Source organism: Lissotriton vulgaris, chromosome 4_1, assembly GCF_964263255.1.
Source record: "Lissotriton vulgaris chromosome 4_1, aLisVul1.2, whole genome shotgun sequence".
Taxonomy (NCBI): domain Eukaryota; kingdom Metazoa; phylum Chordata; class Amphibia; order Caudata; family Salamandridae; genus Lissotriton; species Lissotriton vulgaris.
The window spans coordinates 1837205240-1837226231 of NC_141691.1; the positions used below are offsets into that span (position 1 = coordinate 1837205240).

General features: G+C 49.5%; 1 protein-coding gene across 2 annotated transcripts in view; it reads right to left on the reverse strand.

Annotated features, from left to right (window-relative positions):
- The window catches only part of RAD21 (RAD21 cohesin complex component), a 273785-nt gene that overhangs the window by 76291 nt on the left and 176502 nt on the right, over positions 1–20992 (reverse strand). For both annotated transcript variants that reach the window (XM_086966139.1, XM_086966141.1), the window contains exons 7-8: positions 14183–14308; positions 13959–14081 (exon numbers count right to left, since the gene is read on the reverse strand). In XM_086966139.1, the coding sequence (XP_086822265.1) occupies positions 13959–14081; positions 14183–14308 (249 nt within the window). The remainder of the gene's footprint in view (positions 1–13958; positions 14082–14182; positions 14309–20992) is intronic.

Consider the following 20992-nt stretch of genomic DNA (forward strand, 5'->3'; position numbering starts at 1 on the left):
GAATGCAGTGGTTCAAAGGGAGGACCCATCAGCCGGGTGAGGACCACATTGAGGTTCCACTCCGGAGCTGGTGGAGTCCGCGGAGGAATGACTCGTTTGAGTCCTTCTAGAAAGGCTTTAATGGCAGGCACCCTGAAAAGTGAGAGGTGCTGCCTGTTCTGGAGATAAGCGGCCATTACGGATAGATGTATGTGAATGGAAGCATAGGCCAGATTACATTTGTACAAATGGAAAAGATAACAAATTATGTTCTGAATAGATGCATCTAGCGGGTTAATGTTGTGGTCTGCACAATAAATGACAAACCGCTTCCACTTTGCCGCATAGCATGCTCTTGTGGTGGGCTTCCTCGCCTCCCGGATGATGTCCATACAGTCAGGAGGCAAGTTTAGGTAGCCAAACTCTAAGACCTCAGGAGCCAGATTGCCAGGTTGAGCTGTTGCGGATCTGGATGTTGAATGTCGCCATGGCTCTGCGTCAGAAGGCTGGGTGTGAGGCGTAGCCTTTGATGCGGTACCACGGACAGTTCTAGAAACGTGGTGTACCATGGTTGGCGAGCCCACGTTGGAGCAACCAGGATTAGAGTCATCGAGTGCTGCCTGAGCTTGCGTGCCTCCAGCGGTATCAGAGGTGCTGGGGGAAAAGCGTACGCAAGTTTGCCTGACCAGTTCATCCATATCGCATTGCCCTGCGACTGTGGGTGTGGGAACCTGGCGGCGAAGCTTTGGCATTTTGCGTTCTCCCTTGTGGCGAACAGGTCTATCTCTGGATTACCCCACCTTTGGAAGTACGGTTGGAGTACTGATGGATGTATCTCCCACTCGTGCATTTGGTGGCTGTACCTGCTGAGCAGGTCCGCCATCTGATTGTCCTTGCCTGGGAGGTGTTCTGCCATGAGGAAGATGTTCCTCTGAATGGCCCACTTCCACATGCTCTGAGCAAGATGAGACAGCTGTGGAGAGTGTGTTCCTCCCCGCTTTTGAATGTAGTACATGGCGGTCATGTTGTCCGTCCGGAACAAGACCTTGTTGCACAGATGTACTTTGAAGGCTTTTAGTGCCATGAAGATCGCCATCAGTTCCAGAACATTGATGTGCATCTTCCTTTGCTGTGGTGTCCATAGTCCCTGCACAGTGTAATGGAGTACATGAGCTCCCCATCCCCTGGAGAGAAGCGTTCGTCATCAGGATGATCTGTGGCACAGGCTCTTGGAACGGTCGTCCCTTGCAAAGGTTTCGTGGATTCCACCAATAGAGTTGTATGCCTGACCGCTCACCAACACTAGGTCTTTCAACTGCCCGTGAGCCTGAGTCCACTGACGTGCTAAGCACTCCTGAAGCGGACGCATATGTAGACTCGCGTGCGGGACTATGGAGATGCAGGAGGCCATCATGCCTATCAACTGCATGAACACACTTGCTGGAAGCGAGTGTTGAGGTCTGAACTTCCGTATCAGCGATTGAATGCTGCTGACCCTCACTGAATTCGGCTGTGCTGTGGCTGCCAGAGTGTTTATGGTCGCACCCAGATACTGCCGTATGTGGGCGGGTTGGAGGTGGGATTTTGGGTAATTCAGTGAGAATCCCAGATCGTGAAGGAGGTGAATGGTGTGGGACATGTGGGCAGCACACTGCTGGGCTGACTTCGCCTGGATGAGCCAGTCGTCCAGATAAGGGTAGACATGGATGTTCTGTCTCCTTAGGTGCACCGCCACTGTCGCTAGGCACTTTGTGAACACCCTGGGTGCCGTGGTGACTCCGAAAGGCAAAACCTTGAACTGGTAGGGCAGGTACTTCCTGTGTGAAGGGTGCAGTGGAATGTGAAAGTACGCATCCTTCAGGTCTAAAGTTGCGAGAAAATCCCCCTGACTGAGCAACGGGAGCACTTGCTGCAGGGTCAGCATATGGAAGTGCTCCGACAGGATGTAGTGGTTGAGTGGCCTGAGGTCCAGGATGGGCCTGAGGGACCCGTCCTTTTTTGGTATTAAGAAGTACAGGGAGTAGACCCCTGTGCCTCTTTCCTGCACAGGCACGAGCTCTATTGCTCCTTTTTGCAGCATGACGATGACCTCCTGCTGCAAAAAGTGCAAATGCTCGGCAGACATAGGACGGTGTCTTGGGGGTATGTTGGGTGGAGTGGATTTTAACTCCAGATAATAACCGTATTGTATAAGTTTTCTGACCCACCTGTCTGTGGTGATGGTTCTCCAGACTGGCAGGAACTGCTGGAGTCTCCCCCCCCGACCGGTGTTGTGTGGTCGGGGGGCAGTGACAAGGCGTCACTGTTTGTTGGTGGCAGAGGATCTGGAGTTGTTGTTTCCACGACCTCTGCCCTTGGCGCTGTTACCACAATATCCACCTCGACTCTTGTTGGTGTATGTGGACTGAGTGTTGCCTTTGTAGTACTGCGTGGATTGGGAGAGCTGGCCTCTGGAAACGCCTCTAGTGCTTGAGCGACGAAAAGACCCACCCCGAAACTGCTGGGACGGTAAGGCACCCATGGATTTAGCAGTTTCCGTGTCTTTCTTAATTTTTTCCAAGGTGGTGTCAACCTCCGGGCCAAACAGGTGATCTGGATTCACTGTTTGATTAAGGATGGTGGTTTGTATTTCCGGCTTAAATCCAGAGATTCTCAGCCAAGCATGTCGTCGTAGCATAACACTAGTGTTGACAGCCCTGGCTGCGGTGTCAGCCGCGTCCAGAGCGCACTTAATCGAAGCATTAGAGATCAGCTTCCCTTCCTGAATAAGCATCTCAGCTGCCTCCTTGTATTCATCAGGCAGATGCTGCAACAGGGTCTCCAGCGTGTCATAGTGTGTCCTGTCATACCTCGCCAGAAGCGCTTGTGTATTTGAAATGCGCCAGATGTTGGCTGCCTGTGCTGCTGCCCTCTTCCCCGATGCCTCAAAGACCTTAGATTCTTTGTCTGGGGGAGGAGCATCACCCGTAGTCTGAGAATTAGCCCTCTTCGGGGCATTCGAGACGACAAGGGAGTCCAGAGGCAACTGTCCTTTGATGTAGGTAGGATCAGTAGGCGCTGACATATTTCTTTTCAATCCTAGGGTTTATCACCCTCGCCCTGGTAGGCTCTTTAAAGATCTCGCCAGCATGTTTCAAGACACCTTTCAGCATAGGCAGAGTCTTGACAGTTCTCTCTGAGACTGAGAAGGTATCAAAAAGGAAGTCGACATCATTAGGGTCAGCATGGAGCTGGACATTGTGATTGTTAGCTGCCCGTTCAATGAGGGCATTGAAAGCTGCAGAGTCTTCTGTAGGAGAAGTTTTCGCAGAAAATAGTTGAGGGTCTTGTCCTGAATGAGGATCACCTGGGTCAGCACCAGCGGCCCAGGGTTCGTTGGTATCCTCAGGGTCTGTATAGACAGGATAGCTGTACTCATCCTCATCATCGCCCTCGCCAGCGTCCACATCAGAGTAAGTGGGCGAAACATTATGAGTGTGGAGAAAGTGGTTCAACCAAGACAGGAGTGGAAGCAGAGTCCTTTTTCTTGAGAGGAATCTTGTAGGACTCCATTGGACGTTCTGGGGCAATTTTCCGCTTGTGGAGGGAAAGTCTGCCCGTTTCGGCATCAATGAAGTGTTTTTGATGCTCGTCCACTGAAGGTCATCGAGGCTGTGGGCTGGGGACCACCGTTGACGACTTCGGCGCAGAGGAAACCTTCTCGGGGACGCTGGCGACCGCCTTAAGAGCGAAAGCCTTCGGCGCCGTCTTTGGCGGCAACGTAAAATGAATGGGCGTGGACGCCTTATGAGGTTTCTCAACCGGCTTCGGAGGCGGAGGATCCTTCGGTCCGCCCGATAAGGTCTTGTCCCTGATGCGCTGTAGGGAGTCAGTCACCTTCTTGGTGAAAGCGGCGGATGGACGCGCCGGTTCGACGGAATCCTTCGAGGCCTCACCAGGAGTAGACTCTCGGGGTGCACCGCTTTTGGCCCGGTCCTGTTGACGCGGAGTCACAAGAACCTTCGGGTCATTTAGTCCTTTCTTCGGGTCGCCGAGAGCTTTCTTCGGGTCGCCGAGAGCTTTCTTCGGGTCGCCGAGTCCTTTGCTGGTGTTGACCGTCTTCGGCGCTGATGCACTCGGCTCGACGCCCTTGACTTGAGCCTTCGGCTCGACAGCACCCTTCTGCGTCTTCGGCGCCGAGGGCTCCGAGGCCTTGGATCCGACCAAAGCGATGCGCACTTTCGGTTTAGAGGACGGCACCTGCGCAGTTTCTTGTGTCGAGACCGTAGGTTTCACTTTCGGTTTAGATTTGCCAGGGTGCGGCTCAGCAGCAATGTCCGTGGCCGAGCCCGAAGGCGGGGCCGTAGAACCCATTGTAAGATCTTGGGTAAGGCCAAATGGCGATCCCTCGACCTGAGCCTTATGAATTGGCACGGCCCCAGAGTCCGTTTCAGGAAGCTCTTCGTCCGAGCTATCCTCCATGGCCCCGAGGGCCCAGTCGTCGTCTCCTACCTAGTCGACGACTTCTTCGGCCTCGAACATCTCAGCATCCGCGTCGTAGTCGACGTCCGACGCAGGGTTCGACTCACTAATGTCCTGGATAGATTCTTCCTCGACATCCCCTGCAGCGAAGATGTCCACAGGCGCCAGTGCAGCATGCTGGGCCTCCTGGCGCGCAGCTCGAAGCTTAAGCGTCTTCTTGGACCTGAAGCGGGAACAAGCCATACACTTGGCTTCATCATGGTCCGGCGACAGACACTTGTTGCACTCCGGGTGGACGTCGATGTGGGGATACTTCGAGTTGCAGACGGGACATCTTTAAAATGGACTACGTTCCATGATGAACGGTCGATAGGGTCTGAAGCGTCGACTGGGCCTTCCGCGTCGAAAGCACGCGGTGTAGGGAATCCGGCTCGGGACCGAGCTGGAAGAACTAAGACCGAACGCAAGACTATACCGACGTATTAAACTAAAGACCTTTTGGTCTTAAGAAAGTTTTTTATCGATTCCGACAAGAGGGAATTCAAAGACATCCGAACCCAATGGCGGAAAAAAACAAGCTGAGGATGGAGTCGATGCTCATGCGCACTGTAGTCCAGGGGAGGAGCCACCTATCGCGTGATACTTCGAAGACTCTTCCAGGACAACAATGTGCAATCATCCGGACCCAACACTAGGCGGCGATCTATGCACAGATATGAATTCAGCAGCCCAGATGCCTCGAACATTTGGACTAGTTTATAGTGTAGCTCGACACCCGTCCAAAGAGTTTACATATATTCAGGAGGACCAGTATGGAACACTTGGGAGATGCCATATACAATAAGACGTCGTCCGCATACAACGAGATGCGGTCTTCCCACCTTTCCGTCCATCCGATACCCCGTATCATTGGCTCCCACCGAATCCACGCCGCCAACGGCTCAAGTACCAGCGCAAAAAACAGCTGAGACAGGGGACAGTGCCCTGTGCCAGAGGAAAGTTAGAGATGTGCCCATTAGCCGTTACATGAGCTACCGGATTGGTGTATAAGAGACGGACCCATGCGCAGAATTTAGGGCTGAAGCACCCTGAACAAGAACGGCCACTCAACCATATCAAACGCCATTTTAGCGTCCAGCGAGAGTACGACCGTTGATTCCTGAAGGTATGGGATACATGCCATCACTCCGTGCAGGCGCCTCAAGTTTAGCGCTGTATTTCTGCCAGGCATAAAGCCGGGCTGAGCCAGATGGGCCAGGGTCATAAGGTGTGGCGTCAGTCTGATCGCTAGCAGTTTTGCAAGAATTTTGGCCTCCGCATTGATCAATGATATTGGGCGATATGAGGTACATTCTTCAGCAGGCTTTCCTGGTTTGGGTATCGCCACTACGGTGGCCATTCGCTGATCCAACGGCAACTCTCCTATCTGCAAACAATCGGTATACATGTGCAGTAGGTGTGGGGCAATAGTACCGCCGTCTGTTTATAAAGCTCAACAGGTATGCCGTTGGGTCCTGTCGCTTTGCCCGATTGCAATGACCCGATTGCCACTTGCAGCTCCTCTATCGTGAGGTCCGCCTCAAGTGTGGAGGGCTGCATCTGGGGTGAGCATGGGCATGTTTCATATCTTATGTAAAATAGCGCCTCTTCGACTGTCATCCCGGAGCAAGACATATACACCTGCTGAAATTGTTGTGCCTATGTGTGTACTTTTGTATGCGGGTCGGTTGTGATTTTCCCCTCTGTCTGAATCCTCGATATCCACTTATTCCTCTGTTCCCTGTTATCTAGCCATGCCAGAAGCTTCCCTGCCTTGTCCCCGGTTTCATATATCTTGTGTTGGGGGCCGTCAAACGAGACCTGATCAGGTCTTTGAGGAATGTCCTATGCTGTTGCTGCGTAAGATGTCATTTCTGGGATGTAGCCGGCGTTGGGTCTCTGGAGAGTTGGGCTTCAGCGTCGTGTAATACTAGCTCTAGATCATGCAATTCCTGTTGCTTCTCCAGTTTGTGCCCCACAATAGAGACAATGGCCTGCCCCCTGAGGACCGCTTTGTACGCTTCCCACAGAGTAGTTGGGGAGTCGACTGACATAGCATTCTCCTGGAAGTAGTGTTTTGTCACAGAGAGGACGGCTGTTTGGACCTGTAAATAGCCAGGGTAAATGGGGTAGGTACGTCGCCTAGTCTTGTGATGATGTGTACAGCAATACCACTGGGGAGTGGTCGGAGATACCTCTAGGTTTTATCTCTATATTGTCAATATTCTTTAAGCAATCCGCAAAAGCTAGGAAGTAGTCTATACTAGATAAACTGTTGTGTACCCCAGAGTGAAAGATGAATTGTCGTGTCATGGGGTGGTACCATCTCCACACGTCCAAGCCCAAGTGCTTCCATAAAACCCCCAAGGCGGGATACTCCGGGTGTATGTGCCTTCGCAGGGTGTCGGTCCAGGGTACCATCCATAGTTGCATTAAAGTCCCCCCAATCAACAGTTCCAACTCCGGAAGGTCAAGTAAGAACTCACTAAGAGCTGGAAGTGTTACTCCATGCAGTGCGGGAGGAATGTAGACTAAGACTTCCCGTTGACCTATTATGGCGGCAAAGCGGCCATGTTCATCCGTTTGTGTTAAGCACTATCAGTGGGGACTGTTTTTTAACTGAAATACCCACACCCCTTGGACCAGAGAAGAATTCGAGTCATTTTAAATCCCCATCTGTCCATAGCCATGCATGCAGTACCAGTAAGGTGCGTTTCTTGCAGCAGGGCTACTGTTGGGGAGCACCGCTTCAAACATTGTAGAACTAACTTCCTCTTTATTTTGTCACCCAGGCCATGTACGTTCCAAGTAAGCATTGACCGGGTTGTCACCTGAGCTGTGGGGTACTTTCCGGGGTCAGGGGTAGCTCTAGTTCGTGCTGCCATACTGGATATTAAATGCAACTAAAACTGAGGTCTCCCATGTTTACTGTGGTTGCTGGACAATGAGGAAGAATGCTTCATGCAGGGAAGCTTCACTAAAAACTAACACAAAGCACAAACATAACCGAAAAAACAAACCCAACCCCTCCTCCCCAATACCCTCCACCCCCCTCCCTGCTAGACGGATTCAGAACTACCCGCCACCCCTAAAAGTGCAGAGCGCTCAATACCCAATCCCATTAACAGTACTTGCATTTCGGGGGTGAGAAGACCGGGGAATGTTGTAGTCCACCCCCTCCTTGAAGTTTAGTGTACAATTGAGTCTCGCCGTAGTTGTACGGCCAGTCGTTTAGCCATGTACCTGGGCCAGCGCCTCATCCACGGAAGACGGTCACATTGATCAATAATCCACTGGCGGCGTGTCCCTTATTCTGCTGCTGGCAGATCCTGTACATTCTCTGTAAGGACAGCGAGGTCTGTTTGCGCCACGTCTCCTTCGGCATTCTTCAGCTTCCAGAGTTTGTGTGCTGTAGTCTTACTGCTCCTGACGATGTTCCTTGGGGTCCTCTTCTACCCTCCGCTGTTGCTGGCGTCTCGCCGACCATCTGGACCCTTCCCCTCGTCACCACAAAATCGAGCCAGTCGTGGCCCTCCTATGGTGTGTCAAAAGAACGAGGTTTTGCCGTTCGCCACTACTCATAACTTCGCACGGAACAGCATGGAGTTAGCAAGCTCTCTGCGATGCATTTCTTTCTTAACCTCAAAGCAGCTCCTGCGACGCTTGGTAACCGCCGCCGAGTAGTCAGGGAAGAAGGATACCACTGAGTTTTGGATGCAAATTGGTGGGGCCACTCTTGCAGTTTGTAGTATTGCAGCCCTGTCACGGAAATTAAAAATTCGGGCCAGGACAGGTCTGGGAGGCGCCCCGGGCTTGGGTCTAACCCCCCCCGGCACCCTGTGTGCTCTTTCCACTGAGAAAAAGGTGGAGAGCCCCCTTGGTTGGAGTTTGGTCTTTAGGAGTTCTTCGACGTAGAGATCCATGGCCAGGCCCCCTTCACTTTCTGGAATACCTGTGAGTCGGTCATTATTGCGGCAAGAGCGCCCCTCCTGGTCATCCAGCTTCGCCGCCATTATTTTGTTTTCTGCCTCCAGGTGCCAGACTTTAAGCAATGTGGCCGTGTCCCTGGACAGTGTTTTCGTCACTTGTTCCACCTCCGTGACCATTGCGGTCATTTTCTGGAAGTCCGTTTTCATCACTTGTTCCACCTCCGTGACCATTGCGGTCATTTTCTGGAAGTCCGCCCGTAGAAAAGCCACATCCGTAGACATGGTGCCCACCGTCGACAGCATATTTGTGAGGGTAGCCATAATGTCATCCAGCGCCCACTCTCCTTCCGGGGCCTTGTCCAGCGTTTCTTTGCAGTCCGGCAGCACTGGGAAGTCTCTTGCATATGCATACTTGTCCAGCGTGCCCTGGGTGGTCATGCGTGGGCGCCTGACCCCCATTCTTATCCGTGGAACTTTGCGCCGGTCGGTATTCGTTATTGGCCACCGCCAGCCACAGCATCTTTCTCCACGTGCGGCCTATCGGTTTTCCCTCCGTGCAAGTAGCTGAGAGTTACTGGGGCCGATGGTCGCACGTCCAAGAGGCACACTAGCTCTAGAGGGGCACTCCGCGATGCAGAGTTATCAACGTCTTCAACTTCGTGGCTATAGAGAGACAGGATGCGCGAAGCAGGGACCGTGTCAAGAAGAAGTCTGTATAGTAGGTTAGATTGGCCGCGGGCTTTAGGTGCTGATTCGGTGGTTTCCTCCGGGATCGCTGACCCTCTGCGTAGGTTAGTATATTTGCAGGTCTGACCTACCTCATGCACCACTGTATGCCTCCGGGGCCTTCTCCAGGATCAATGCGCTTAATAATGACCCAGAGGAAGGCAACTGTGTGTGGGGCCCAGAATTAGTGGAGGGCAGAGTCTGTTGGGTCTCCCAGGCCCTAGTCTATGTCAGGCGGGCGCTTTTGGCTCTCTCCCGCACTTCACTCCCCCCGCCGGCAGTCGGCACCTGGAGTCGGGCCCTGCTCACCTCCTGATAGGCGCCGACTCTGCACAGTCCTCCGCAACAGGGGGTTCGACCGCCCCTCTCATTGGACACCTCAGGGCAGTTGAGCTGAAGATCGTATGTGGGCCTGCGCAGAGGGCGTCCCTCCGCTACTCTGGGTCCACTATTTCGCAGGGGAGAGGGAGTTATTCAGTTATTCATTTTATTAATTATAAATTGTGTATATATTATATATCTTTTTTGTAGACACTGTCTTTTCTTCTTTTCTATTTTTATAAAGATAATGTGCAATTCATATACAAAAATTCTTAAAATCACATAGTAAATAATCAATAAGCATAAAATAAGGCAGATTACTACGCGCGTTTCGGCTAGGCAGCCTTCCTCAGGTGACCGCCTATTGCAAGAAAAAAGTCCAGGCCATATCAGAAAAAGGGAATGAACGTCAGTAGTCATGAAAACACTCACTGTACTGGTTGAGCTAATAATGGATGGATATGGGTATATCAGGCAAAACCCCAACGTCGGGTACTGGAGATGAAGCCTCAGAGGAAACTTGTGTACAGAAGATATATAGCCACATGCAATTTTGAAAGGCACGGAACTTGTTGCATAAAATGATAATTGTGATGATGATACAATGGCCAACAGGAGGGTCCTCTGGTCTAAATGTGATAACTTGCGTGCGGCCGAGAGAATTTTTGTATATGAATTGCATATTATCTTTATAAAAATAGAAAATATGAAAAGAGTGTCTACAAAAAAGATATACAATATATACACAATTTATATTTAATAAAATGAATAACTGATTTATAAATCTGGGTTGTTAGTCTTTGTACTATTGGACGTTTTTATTATTATAATTAATATTCATGTCTTGTTTATATAGTGTTTTGCATTTTCGGCTTTTTCCCCTTGGCTATAGACCGTTCTCAAATCTACTACATTTCCCCATGTATAGCAAGTGTATTACTAGAATAGAGGGGTCCCCTTCTTTCTAAACTGTAGGTTGTGCATTGCTTCAGCATGGCTGGACCAGACTCCCCCTTCAATTCAGCAATGGGTGGCACAGTTATTGGCTATATTTAATTTAGAAAAGGCTATTTACAGGTGCAGGGCACAAAGGAAGGGAATTGAAACATGGAAGCCTGTGGCAGACTGAGCTTTACAACGGGTATGTTCCTCTACACCTGCACCAAGCACTTTATATTCCCAACGCTGTTGAGCTCATTGACTTATAAGTGACTATGTATTTAATTTAGGACCGTACTGTGAGGATTGATATCTTATTTGTTAGGGACCTGGCACTTTAAAATGCATTGTTTACAAATTGGTTTTCACTTGTCACTTTTGGCAATCCGCCCAAACTTCCACTTTACCTATGCTGCTATGTAATAGAAGTTTGAAACTTGAATAATCGATGTACTGTTCAATACACTTTAGCACCTGGCACTTGAAACATGTTGACTGCATAATTAAAGATTGTTGGAGATGAATGCACCACCTTGGGATTGGATTAAGATGTGAATAATTGTGGGCTGGGGAAGAAGGGGGGGGGGGTTGAAGGGGATAAAAAGAGGGGGCGAGATAACTTTTGTCTCAAATAAAATGTATTATAAAAAATAAAAATAAAAAGGGAAATTGGATCATCATCATATAATACAAGAGCGGTACCATACAAGGGACAATGGCATGAAATAAGAAATGTATAGGTTGCAGAGATGTGTACAACATTGCGTTACAATTAGTATAATATTTTAGTGCAGTCAGAGCTAGATTACCTTCATGTCTTGGTCCCTAGAATTCCAACAAAGAGTTTCGCGCTTCGTTGCATGTGTACTACGAACCGTTAGGTTGGGTGGGGCGGTGTGTATGTGTGGAAGGGGAATAGGAATTTGTTTTTAAACAATTTACAGAATTCTGAGCATTTCGTTTATAAAATTAAAGATTTTTACAGTGGCACAGCAAATAAATAAGCGCACAGGGATAGGCATAGAGGCAGTGCCTCAGGGTCTAGCTTTTGTCCAGGCACTCCTACTAGCGCTTTTGGACATAGTTCACTGGGCACAGCTTTTGTCTGAGAAAGGCAAGATATGGGCTTCATCCACCACTGTACCCTCTGGATTTCTGCCTTGGGTAGATGTGCTAAAAACCAGGCATGCCAAAACTTAGCTGAATGGTCCAACTGTTTGATAAATATTGTGCAGATTATTCATGTGGTGCCAAAGTGATCAGCAAAGCTAAAAAAAGGCCTTTTCCACATTGTTAAATGTAACCATATAGACTTGATGTTGTGGACTGAAGATATGTCCTGAAATTGTTAGTTGAGGCCTAATCCACTTTGTTGGGGCACAGATTTTGAAAGAGGCACCAAACACAGAACTACTATGTGCTGCTTTGTGAGACTCGTCACTTGCCAACAAAGTACCTCAGAACTGCACATAAAGTTAGCAGACTGATAAACCGGAAGGACATTCAGGCAAAGATAGGTATTCTGTAGCAAACTAGTAACTTGCACAGCACGTTTTGGCTGTCTCAATGAAAACAGCAGCAGACCCATGAATTTCACTTACAGCATGGGATACACAAGAATCCTGTTCCTGTGGCTAAATCACACTTTATAAATGCTAAGCTGATGCAATTTACTGAAGTAGACAAGCTTTGCCAACTACCCACATGGCTCTAAAGTCTTTAGTTTGTGTAGGCTATGTTAGCATTGAATAAGCAAAACAGAGGTAAATGTGTGCAGTAAGTTAACTAAACAAAAGCTAGAAATACTTAGCAAGTAACAGGTCTGAATAAACGGTAAGAAATGTAGAGTTCTACCTGGGCATTTTATTTCTGGGCGGGAGTATGAAGAACCTCGCATCCGCACAAACTCTGCTCTTTAAAAGTAGAAGTCTTCCACACCACAACACTAATCTTCTTAAAATGCATTACATTAACATTACATGACTGGTTTGTCGGTTTTGTTTTTTTCCTCAATTATCTTTGAAAAGGCAAGCCTGTACAGACCAATTTTAAACATGTTAAAACTATGCAATAAAACCGTGTTGCAGCTTTCCGTATTTTTGCTTGCAATACCTGGTAACAGGACGAGCTAGCAATGAGCTCCTGCAGGAACCTGTATTATTCCGAAGCATCCTCTAAAACCCACAGAAAGAAAGTGCCTGAACTACTTCGTGGCACAGCCACGCATTGTCAAAGCAAATAGGTAACACCTATGGTGGATCTGCTGCCTGCTGTAAAGAGTAATGCGATCTGGAACGACCACCTAAACACAGCAGGACCCCTTGGCAGCCCCAGTGCGCGGGAGCGTACTGAAATAGCTGTAGCCTGAGTACCTGGGAGACTAACTCCATAGCGGAGCACGAGTCAGAGTAGTGCGGCAAGCACAGTTGCATCGGACAGAGGGGAACTGACAGTAATGGTAGCTTGGTGGGAACAACTGTGGCCAACGAGTGGGTGGCCATGCTGGTTATCGCAGCAGGCGCCACATGCGCAGCGGCAGACCGAGGCACCACGCATTTGTGAGCAGACCACTCAACTGGCGGATGTCGGTCGATGCTAATAGGGAGGCAGATCTAGAGAAGCGCTTAGAAGTGTGGCTCAGGGGTTAGAGGCGGCAGACCCGGAAGCGGAGATCGGCCCTGGACCAGGGTTCGATTCCCCGCCTCGGCGGGTCGTGGGCTAAAAATACCACGGACTCGATAATTCTCGCTCCGGTGCCTTCTCGACTCACAGGTTTACACTCTGCGACTCTGGGCAATAGCTTGCTTAATCTCAACAACGGCCCCTCGCGGCGGGATGTCTGGCTTTCACCTTGTGGATACCCTGCCGGGGTTATCTCACAGGGGAATACCAGGACGGGTTCCCTAAGCAAGCGCCGGGAAAACCCACTGCGGGTAGCTGTGCGCTATATAAGCTCAAATACAAAAATACAAAATACAATACATCAGGCATCAAGTGAGAGCCCTGTGCTAATCTTAGAGAGCTGAGCTGAGGCGAGACTGGAGAGAGCATGGAGTAGAGCTTGAGGCCAGGTCGAAAGAGTGGCGTGGCCACAGGCCGAGCAAGGGTGACTGAGTATGACGAGTGTGAAAGGCTGACAATTGTAAACAAATGGCACCCTGCGCGCTCTAGGAGCAGGCAAATGCACACAGCTCTTTTCAAGCACACTCGTGCTTGAAAAGAAGATTACCAATTTCTAAAGGTCATTTCCTAGAGCAGCGCATGTGCGCTGCCTAAGTGAGACCTAAAAAAGACCTAAATAGATGTATTGAGTACAAAAGAACGGATTAATCACATGGTCTTGTAGCAAATTGTAGAGTGGTAAACACTTTCAAGCTCCTATTACAGATACAGGACTGACAATGAAAGAGCCAGAGACTCCAAGAAAGCATTTGCATGATTTTCTCCATAATTTACATCCATACATAAATCTTTTTGGAAAAAACTCCTGTTCCAATTGCATGAATTAAAATGTTTTAAATCTGGTATGTTCACATCAATTAGATGCTGATTTTTATTACTAACCAGTAATATCAATGGGTTCCAATGCAAACGCTTCCTCTTCATTTGGAACAAGAGTAGTCTGATCAGTCATTGTTGGTAATGGCTCAACTGGATCCACAGAGTCTGGACTATCTGGTCCACCCACTGTCAAGAGAAATGACAAACATGAATACTCTACTCAAAAGGCCACTGAAAATACAAAAACGAGGCCACAGAAAGCAGCTTCAAAACAAGAAGATACCCACTATCGTTATCATCATCCATATCGTCATCATGAGGCGGTTGTTCGGGCATCGCCACTTCTCCTTCTGCAATTGGAGGCGGAGGGTCATCAAAGATCCCTCCATCATCATTACTTAGAAGTTTGTCATCTAAAAAAAATAAAAAGTTATTCTACTACACAATGTGAACTACGATAACTAAAAAAGTTTAGTGCTTATCTCAGCTGAACACAGAATTAACAAGTCTGCCTTCAGTTATATTTCATAACAAATTTACAGTAAAGAAAATAAGGAATTAAAGATCAAGTTATTTACCTTCGGTAAGAGTATATCTGTAAGAAACATAGGTTACTTATAGATTCCTTACCTTCGAATTACCCCCAGGCGCCAGACTGGATCCGGAAAGTTTTTTGCCAGCAGAACTCCTTGCGCGTCAGAAGGGGGCATCGATCGCGTCCGTCGTTGGCGTTGTGGTCGCCGGGATGACGTGGCAGAAGTTACATACACACCGCCCTGGTGCGCGGACGTCAGTTCTGCACACGACTTTCCACGCCAGAAGCGCAGAGCCATGCAAGACACTGACCACTGGTGTAAAAAAACAGGGCTCTGAAAGGATGTCCTTAACCCAAGAAGTTAGTTACCAGAACAGGGAGGATGGGTGGGGCAGTAAGGAATCTATTACTAACCTATGTTTCTTACAGATATATTGTTACCAAAAGTAAGTAACTTGCTCATCTGAAAGAAACCGTTCGTTATAGATTCCTTACCTTAGAATAGATACCCCAGCAATACCAACCCTGGAGGTGGGTCTGCGAACCAAGTTCACACCAGAAAGTCCTGGAGAACAAAACAGCCAAAGAAGCAGTCTCTCCGGACTTGGCTGTCCAGGCAGCAGTGCTTGGTGAACGTGTGCAGTGATGCCCACGTAGCCGCCTGACAGCAGTAGCTGAAGGCGCCCTGGTGGAATGGGCACGCAGCCCCACTGGAGGCTCCTTTTTTGCCCAAGAATAGCAGGCGTTGATGCGCAGAATAAACCACCTGGAGATGGTCAGTTTGTGCAAGGCCCGCGTAACCAACAAAGAGCTGGTCATCTACCTGGAATTGTTTGGTGCAATCCAACTAAAAGGAGACAGCACGTTTTGTATCCAGACGGCGGAGCCTCTCCCTCTTTTGAAGGATGCAGAAAGAAGGTGGGCAAAGTGATGGTTTGGCCAATATGAAAAGAAGTGGCCACCTTTGAAAAAAAGGAAGGTTGAGTTCCGAGGACGACCGTGTCTGTATAAACAGCCAGAAAAGGAGGCTTGGAAGACAGGGCTTGTAGCTCAAACTGGGCGCAGAGATGATGGCCACCAGAAAAGCAGTTTTGAGAGCGTGAGTCTGAGGAGTTATGGAGCGGCTCAAAGGGAGAACACATCAGATAAGTAAGAACCAAGTTCAAGTCCCACTGAGGCATTACAGGAGGAAAAAGAGGAGTAATGCCTTCAGAGCCCGGCTGGGCCAAAGACAGGACAAACAAGAGAACCTCAGAAAGAGGGGCTGAAAGGGGATCTACAGCCTTTGCTGTGCACCATGCCACAAACGTATTCATCTACAGGCATAGAACGTCTTAGTGGAGGGACGACTGGCTGCCAAGATTACATCAGACTTCTGGAGGCAAGTCAAATGACATTAACTGCCGCTGCTCAAACTCCATGCAGGGAGGTGGAGGCTGGACAGGTTTGGCTGGAGGACCATCCCCTGCTGCAGCGACATTAGATCCACCCGAAGAGGCAGTCGGATCGGGGGATCAATGGCCATGTTGAGCAGCTCGGAATACCAGACTCGTTGTGCCCAATCCGGAGCTACAAGAATGACTTGAGCCCGGTCGCGCTTGATCTTCAGCATTCTGGGCAGAAGTGGTATAGGCGGAAAGGCGTATAGAAGACCGCAACTCCACTAGCAAAGAAAAGTGCCACCTAGCGAGTGCCGCCTTGGAAATTCCAATGCACAAGAATTGCTGACATTGTCCGTTCTCTTCGGTGGCGAATAGATCTAACCAAGACTCTCCCCAGACTCTCCCCATTGTTGAAAAAGACCTTGCAACACCTCCGAGTGAAAACTCCATTTGCGATCCATCATGCACCTGCTGCTGAGTTTGTCTGCCCTGGCGTTAAGTAAACCTGCCAGTTTAACAACCAAGGACATGCCCTGATATTCCAGTTATGTCCAGAGACGCAGGGCCTCTTAACATAGGGTCCATGACCCCACTCCACCTTGTTTGTTGCAATACCACATGGTGGTGGTTTTGCCCGTGAACACCTGCACTACTCTTCCCCGGACAGAGGGATGGAATGCTTTTGTGCAAAACTGATCGCCCGGAGCTCCAGAAGGTGGATGTGGAGCTCTGACTCCGCATGTGACCAGAGGCCTCTGATATCAGTCTCTCCCATATGGGCCCCCCCATCACAGAAAGGATGCGTCTGCCACCACTGTGTGTTCTGGTTGGGGAAGGGAGAGGGATCTGCAGTTGAACCAATACTGGTTCGTGAGCCCCCACTGCAATTGTTGTGCAGTGCCCTCCAAGATCTGGATGCAATCGAACAGATTCCCTTGATGCTGCGCCCACTGGAACTTTAGGTCCCACTGCAGAGCCCACATATGCCACCTGGCATGATCGACCAGCAGGATGCACGAGGCCCAGCAGCCTCATGGTGATCCTGACCGAAACCCAGGATAGAGGCTGAAAGATTGGAATCATAACCCAAATATCCAGGACTCTCTGTTCGGGAGGATAAACCCGAAACTGTCATGTCCAGAACCGCTCTGATGAAGAGGAGCTTCTGAGAGGGGGGTCAGGTCTGACTTCGGGACATTGATGGAGAACTCCAGCGAATGCAGGAGGTCGGCCGTAGTCTCTAGGTGGGAGACGACTGCCTTGGGTGAACCCGCCTTCAACAACCAGTAGTCAACCAGGGGGAAGACTGGAACCCCTGCTCTGTGCAGATGAGCTGTGACCACCTCCATCACTGAATGAACACCCGAGGGGCACTGGTGAGGCCAAAAGGAGAGCACAGTAAACTGAAAATGCTCGTGGCCTACCGTGAACCTCAGGTAATGCCGGTGGGCCGGCAGGACGGGGTTGTGAAAATAAGAGTCCTTCAAGTCAAACGCTATCATCCAGTCTGCATGGTCGAGGGCATACAAGACCTGAGCCAGGATCAACATTTTGAACTTCTCCTTCCGGAGGAAGCGGTTAACATCCCAGAGATCCAAGATAGGACGCAGGCCCTTGTCCTTCTGGTCACCAGAAAGTAGTGGGAATAGCAACCACGACCTACTTCTGGGGCAGGAAAGCACTCCATGGCTTCCTTGGCCAAAAGAGCCGTAACAAATAGTTTACCTGTCGGTGAAATTTTGCAGCTTGATGATCTTTCTGGATTCACTATGCTGTGCATTATTCCGCGGTCTTGTGGTTGGGTCCGGATTCGTAGTCTTTTTTCTTTTTTTTTCCCGTAGCCCAGGTGGGCGTCAACGTGCCACCTTTGGTGTATTTCCGGTGACGTCGGCACGCTTCCCGCGGAAGCTCCCACTCCTGGGCGCCATCTTCGGATTCTTTTTTCTCGTGTTTCTTTTGTTACCGAAGTTATGGCAATGTTCAACTAAAGTTTTCACCGCTTAAACCTTTAAGGCTTCTTTTCCAAATATTGTCTATGTTTCAACCATTTTTTCTCTCCAGCCTCATCTTTCTGGCGGAGGTGGGTGGGTTCGCTAGTGAATCCAGAAAGATCAAGCTGCAAAACTACACCGACAGGTAAGAAACTATTCGTTTTGCAGCGTGAATCTTTCCGGATTCATTATGCTGTGTATAGACTTTGTAGCGGTTCCTCATGTTTGTGGCGGCTGGGTGGAAGATGAGCGTTGATTATTGAATATGTGTTGAAGCACCCTTCGTCCGACTTGTGCTTCCTTGTTCATCTGTATATCCACACAGTAGTGCTTCGTGAACGTGTGCACTGAAGCCCATGTTGTCGCCAGGCATATGTCCTGAATTGGTGCGTTAGCTAGGAAAGCTATTGTAGCTCCTTTTTTCCTGGTAGAGTGGGCACGTGTCCCCTCCGTTAGTTCCTGCCCTGCCTGCTTGTGGCAGAACTGTATTGTTTGGGCGATCCATCGCGCAATTGTTCCTTTAGTTACTGGTTTCCCCATGAAACTGTTAGAAAAGGACACAAAGAACTGCTTTGTTTTCCGGTGTTTTATTTTATTTTTTAGAGTTTTATATAGCCCATGTACTTCGTTCTCTCAATGTAGTGCATGACTGCCCTTCTGGCGTCCAGAGTGTGCAGTGCCCTTTCAGCTCTTGTTGCCGGTGTTGGAAGAAACTCGGTATCTGTATAGTCTGATTCAAGTGGAACCTTGACACCACCTTTGGCATGAAGTGTGGGCCCGTTCTCATCACCACCCTATCGCTGTGCATCTGTATGTAGGGTTCCTGTAGTGTTAGTGCCTGCAGTTCGCTCACTCTGCGCAGTGAAGTGATTGCTACCAGGAAAGCTGTTTTCATGGTCAGCATTTCTAGGGAGGCCTTGTGAATTGGTTCAAAAGGTTCCTTCATGAGATCTGTTAGGACTAGTTTAAGGTTCCATGCAGGTGGTGGCACCCTCTTTGGCGGTGCGATCCTCTTTGCTCCCTCAAGGAATCTCGTAACGACCTGTGATGTGAAGAAACTCTTGCACGCTTCTCCTCTCGTGTAAGCTACTATCGCTGCCAAGTGAACCCTCAGTGAGGATGAGCTCCGATTTTTGTCTAGCAGGTGCGTGAGGTACTTTAGCACAGTTTAGTCCTTTTTCATCTTATTGTGTAGCTTTTCCCTCCTGCACCACAGTGTAAATCTCTTCCATTTCGCTACGTAGCACTTCCGTGTGCTGGGTCTGCGTGCCTCCCGAAGTACCCTTAGGGTGCTTTCTGGCAGTTTTAAATGCGCAAACTATGTCCTCAGGAACCACGCTACGAGACTCAGGCCATCTGGCTCCGGGTGCAGCACTTCTCAGTTTTGCATGGAGAGTAGGTCTTTTCTTCTCCCGAATCTGTGGGGTGCAATCTGTGTCATCTCCATGATCTGCGAGTACCATGTCTGCCTGGCCCACTGTGGTGCGACCAGCATCAGGGTCATGTTGCTCGCTCTGCACTTGCTGAGTACCTTGTGTATCAGCGGTATCGGGGGAAAAGCGTAAGCAAATGTCCTGGACTAGTCTACCCATAGGGCATTCCCTAGGGAGCCCTCCCAGGGCTGCCTGTATGCAAAGTTTTGGCATTTTGCATTCTGGCGTGTTGCAAATAGGTCTACCGACGGTGTCCCCCACCTGTCGAAGAGCCTTCTCGTCTCTTGTGCATTGCGTTCCCCCTCGTGGGATGCCGATGTCTGTCTGCTGAGCCAATCTGCTTCTACATTGTCCTTTCCTGGTAGATGTATGGTTAGCAGGTCTATCTTGAGTGGGATGGCCCATCTCCATATCTCCTTTGCTAGTTTCGAAAGCGGGGCCGATTGTGTCCCCCCTCCCAGCTTGTTGATGTACAACATCTCTGTTGTGTTGTCTGTCTGGATCAACACTCTCTGGTTGTACAGTTTTGTTTGGAAGGCCTTTATGGCTAGGAAAACAATCTTCAACTCCAGGTAATTGATGTGTCTGACCACATCTGCTGGTGTCCACAGGCCTCTTACTTGGAGTTTCTCCATGTCAGCGCCCCATCCCCCCTGGGACGTGTCTGTGGTAATGGTCACTGTTGGCGGTGGTTGCGTCAGAGGCTTCCCCCTTATGTTCCCATGTTCCACCATGCCATCTTTCTGCACTGCGTGCGTTACAACCACTAGATCCTCCCAACGACCTGTAGCTTGTGACCATTGCTCCTGTAGCCATTCCTGTAAAGGTCTCATGTGGAGCCGTACATTTGGCACTAGGTGTATGCATGATGTCATCATGCCCATGATTTTGCTCACTGTCCGAGCTTGCCCCTTCTGGTAGAGCTGCTTCTCCCTCACGAGCGCTATCCTTCTCTTCTCGCTGGGGAACACCTTGCTTTGTAAGGTGTCGATCTGTGCTCCGAGGAAGATTTTTATTTATTCTGGTTCCAAGGAAGATTTTCCCCAGTGGATGGAGAATCCTAGGTTCACCAGTGTGCTGGTCACTCTGTGCTTGCACGTTTTGTAGGAGCTTGCTTTGATCAGCCAGTCGTCCAGGTAAGGGTACACGTGTATCTCTTCCCTTCGTAGGTGTGCTGCGACTGTTGTGAAAACCGTTGGTGCTGATTTGAGTCCGAACGGCAGGGTTGTCAACTGGTAGTGGTCTTCTCCGATGATTAATCTGAGGAGGTGTTTGTGGCCCCTGTTTATTGGGATGTGCAGGTAGGCATCTTTTAGGTCTATGGTGACCATGAAGTCCCCGCCTTGCAATTGAGGAAGTACCTCTTGTAGGGAGGTCATCTTGAACCTTTGCGCTCTTACGAACTGGTTTAAGAATCTTAGGTCCGGGATGGGTCTCAGTTTCGTCCACCTTTGGTACCAGGAGGTATGTGGAGTATACGCCCTTGTTCCTTTCCCTGTAAGGTACTGGTTCTATGGCATGTTTTTGCAGGAGCTCCTTTGCTTCCTCCCGAAGGAGCTCTAGGTCTTTCCTTGCTAGTGGCCTTTTTGGTTTCCTGTCCGTTGGCTTTCCTTCCAACTCTATGGAGTACCCGTACTGCAAGATGTGGAGTACCCATTTGTCTGATGTTATACTCTTCCAGTCCCTGAAGAAGTGTTTCAGTCTTCATCCCACTAGTCTTACATGTACGGAGGTGTCTAGTTCGCATAACTCCTGT